At 36.3% G+C, this 2,500-nt stretch overlaps 1 protein-coding gene across 1 annotated transcript in view; it reads right to left on the bottom strand.

The window, feature by feature from the left end:
- Positions 1–2,500, bottom strand: part of LOC122255689 (potassium channel subfamily K member 13) — a gene marked incomplete at its 5' end in the record, with an annotated part of 12,650 nt that extends 10,150 nt beyond the window's left edge. The window contains 3 exon segments of the mRNA XM_086534864.1: positions 411–554; positions 929–1,015; positions 2,266–2,500. Of these exon segments, the coding sequence (XP_086390990.1) occupies positions 411–554; positions 929–1,015; positions 2,266–2,500 (466 nt within the window).

Here is a 2,500-nt window from a genome sequence, read left to right as displayed (position 1 = left end):
TTTCAATATACATAATATATATTTTCTAAATATCTCAGAACAAACAAAATATATCATTGCAACATTGATTTTATATTTCACAACAATCGCTTTAATCAAATGCCATACAACAATCATTCTCATGAACCAGTAAATTCATGATTGTTGCTAATATCAATTTTGCATCGGATTCAAGCGGCAGAATCTCGATAATCAATCAAATAGTAGTAGTGGTGGTAGGTTGATGATGCTAGTAGTAAAGATTGTGGTAGTAGGAGTAATAGTAGTAGTAATAGCAATCGTAATAGTAATGGTAGTGATGAAAATAGTAGCAATAGATTTTGTTAGAAGTAGTAATAATAGTAATATCAATAAAGAAGAAAATTGATTTATAATGATAACAAAAAATATATATCATGGCACTTTCTTACCTTAATGATGCAGTTGAGGAATTGTTTAATGGTTATTGAGATAACATTGAAGAGCGAGTATATGCAGCAGCAACCCACAACCAGGATTGCAAAGTTGAAAAAGCGATAGGCGTGCAACCCAGGTCCGTAGAAGGCATTCGGTTGCTGAAAGATAATATGTTTCTATATATATATATATATGTATATATATATATTTTTTTCAAATGAAAAAAGGAAAGAAAAAAATATTTGACATCTATACATATGTATCTATATATAATTACATATATATATATATATATATATATGTATATATATATATATATATATATATATATATATATATATATATATATATATACACGTCTATCTATATTGTCAATTAACGCAATCTATTTTTTTTATTCATTATAAAGGTAATCTTTAATTTTTTTTTAAATCAAATTTAAATAAAGATGGATATTCCTTTTTATCTCAAATTTTCTTTATTTTCGCAAGTCTACGTATACTTCGCTCATAATTCACAATCTTTCGCTCACCTGCGCCGACACGAAATCCCCGAAGCCAATGGTTGCGAAGGATATGAAGCAGAAGTAGAGGGAGTCGGAGTAGCTCCATTCCTCAACCTGACGAAAGCGAGTGGGAAAAAGACGAAGGTTAGAGAAAATGGGAGAATTTCGTGTGTTTAGGTTCATCATTATGGTTGTGTATTTATCGTACTTTTGCGATGTGTGTTTTTATATTAATTTGTCTGTATTTTTGTGTGTATTTCTCTTTTTTTATCTTTTTTATGTTTTATTTATTTATTAATTTATTTTATTTGATTTATTTATTTATTTTCATTTTTATTTTTTTTTGTGTGTTGTCATGAAATATCTCATGTTATCAATGTAATTGCACGGGTAAATATTTTTCTAATTGATTTAGGGCTTGATAACTTAGATGAAAAATATATTATATTCCCTATGATAACCATCCTATGATTTTTTGTAAAACAAGCTTAATCAAAGAAGGAAACTTTCGATTAAAAATTAAAGGAAGCAGATTTTTTATTGGCTGGTTGAAATTTTTCATGTTATGGTTATTTATGGTGTTCCTTACTCCTTTATGTAAATTCCAAGATGTTATTCAAAATCTTATAATTATGTCTTCTTTGTTTTAAATTTTGCGATATGTCGTAGATAGTAATAAGAATTTCCTTTTTCATCTATTTTACAAATGGCTCTAAAATGTATGCATGATTTTCTCTAACCAAATTTCAACTTCTGGAAACTTATGTGGATAAAATTCCCTTCACTTTGGCACTTATTTTCTCTCCCCTCTTTCTTTCTCCTTAAGTTACAGAATCTTCCGTTTCTTTGTCCTGCTTTAACTTTGAAGACAAAGAAAACGGGGGTTGGGAGGAAGACCAAGGGAGATTTAAGGGTAGACTGCATTAGAGTGAAATGCCTATTTTAAATAAACATATACGTACATATATATGTTTTCTCTCTCTGGTTTTAACACAATCGGTAAAAATACTCTTTTTCTTTCTCCCCCTCTCTCCGTCTCTAAATCTTTCTCTCTCCTTCTTTCCCTCTCTCTCTATCTCCCTCCTTCCCGCTCTCCCCACCTATCCTTTTCCTTCTTCTCCCTCTCCCACTCTTCCTCTCTCTCTCTCTCCCACCCAACCACCCTCCCACCCACCCTTCCCACCTACCCTTCTCCCACCTTCTCCCACCCACCCTCCTTCTCCCACCCTCTCCCACACCTCCCCCTCTCCCACCCTCCCTTTCTCCCTCTCCCACCCACCCACCTATCTTCCCCCTCTCCCACCCACCCACCCCCCACACCTCCCCCACACCCACCTCCCCCTCCCCCACCCTCCCCCTCTTACCTCCATGAACATCACAGCTCCGAGGAACGCCACGATAACACTCGCTATCGTGAGGTAGAACATGACCCAATACACCGACGGCTTCCACGCGTCGAGACTCGAATCTTCCATGGAATCTTGCGAGCCGCGTCTCCCGACTTGGCTGTTCTCGGTCGTGCCGTCGGAACTCGCCGCTGTTGCCGCCGCCGCCGCCGCTGCCGCCGCTCGTTGCCGCTGTTTCCGCTCGTGCCGTGCT

The sequence above is a fragment of the Penaeus japonicus genome, unplaced genomic scaffold (genome assembly GCF_977035675.1).
Source record: "Penaeus japonicus unplaced genomic scaffold, GWHDUDI00000001_assembly GWHDUDI00000042, whole genome shotgun sequence".
Taxonomy (NCBI): domain Eukaryota; kingdom Metazoa; phylum Arthropoda; class Malacostraca; order Decapoda; family Penaeidae; genus Penaeus; species Penaeus japonicus.
This window is presented reverse-complemented; position numbering and strand designations above follow the sequence as displayed.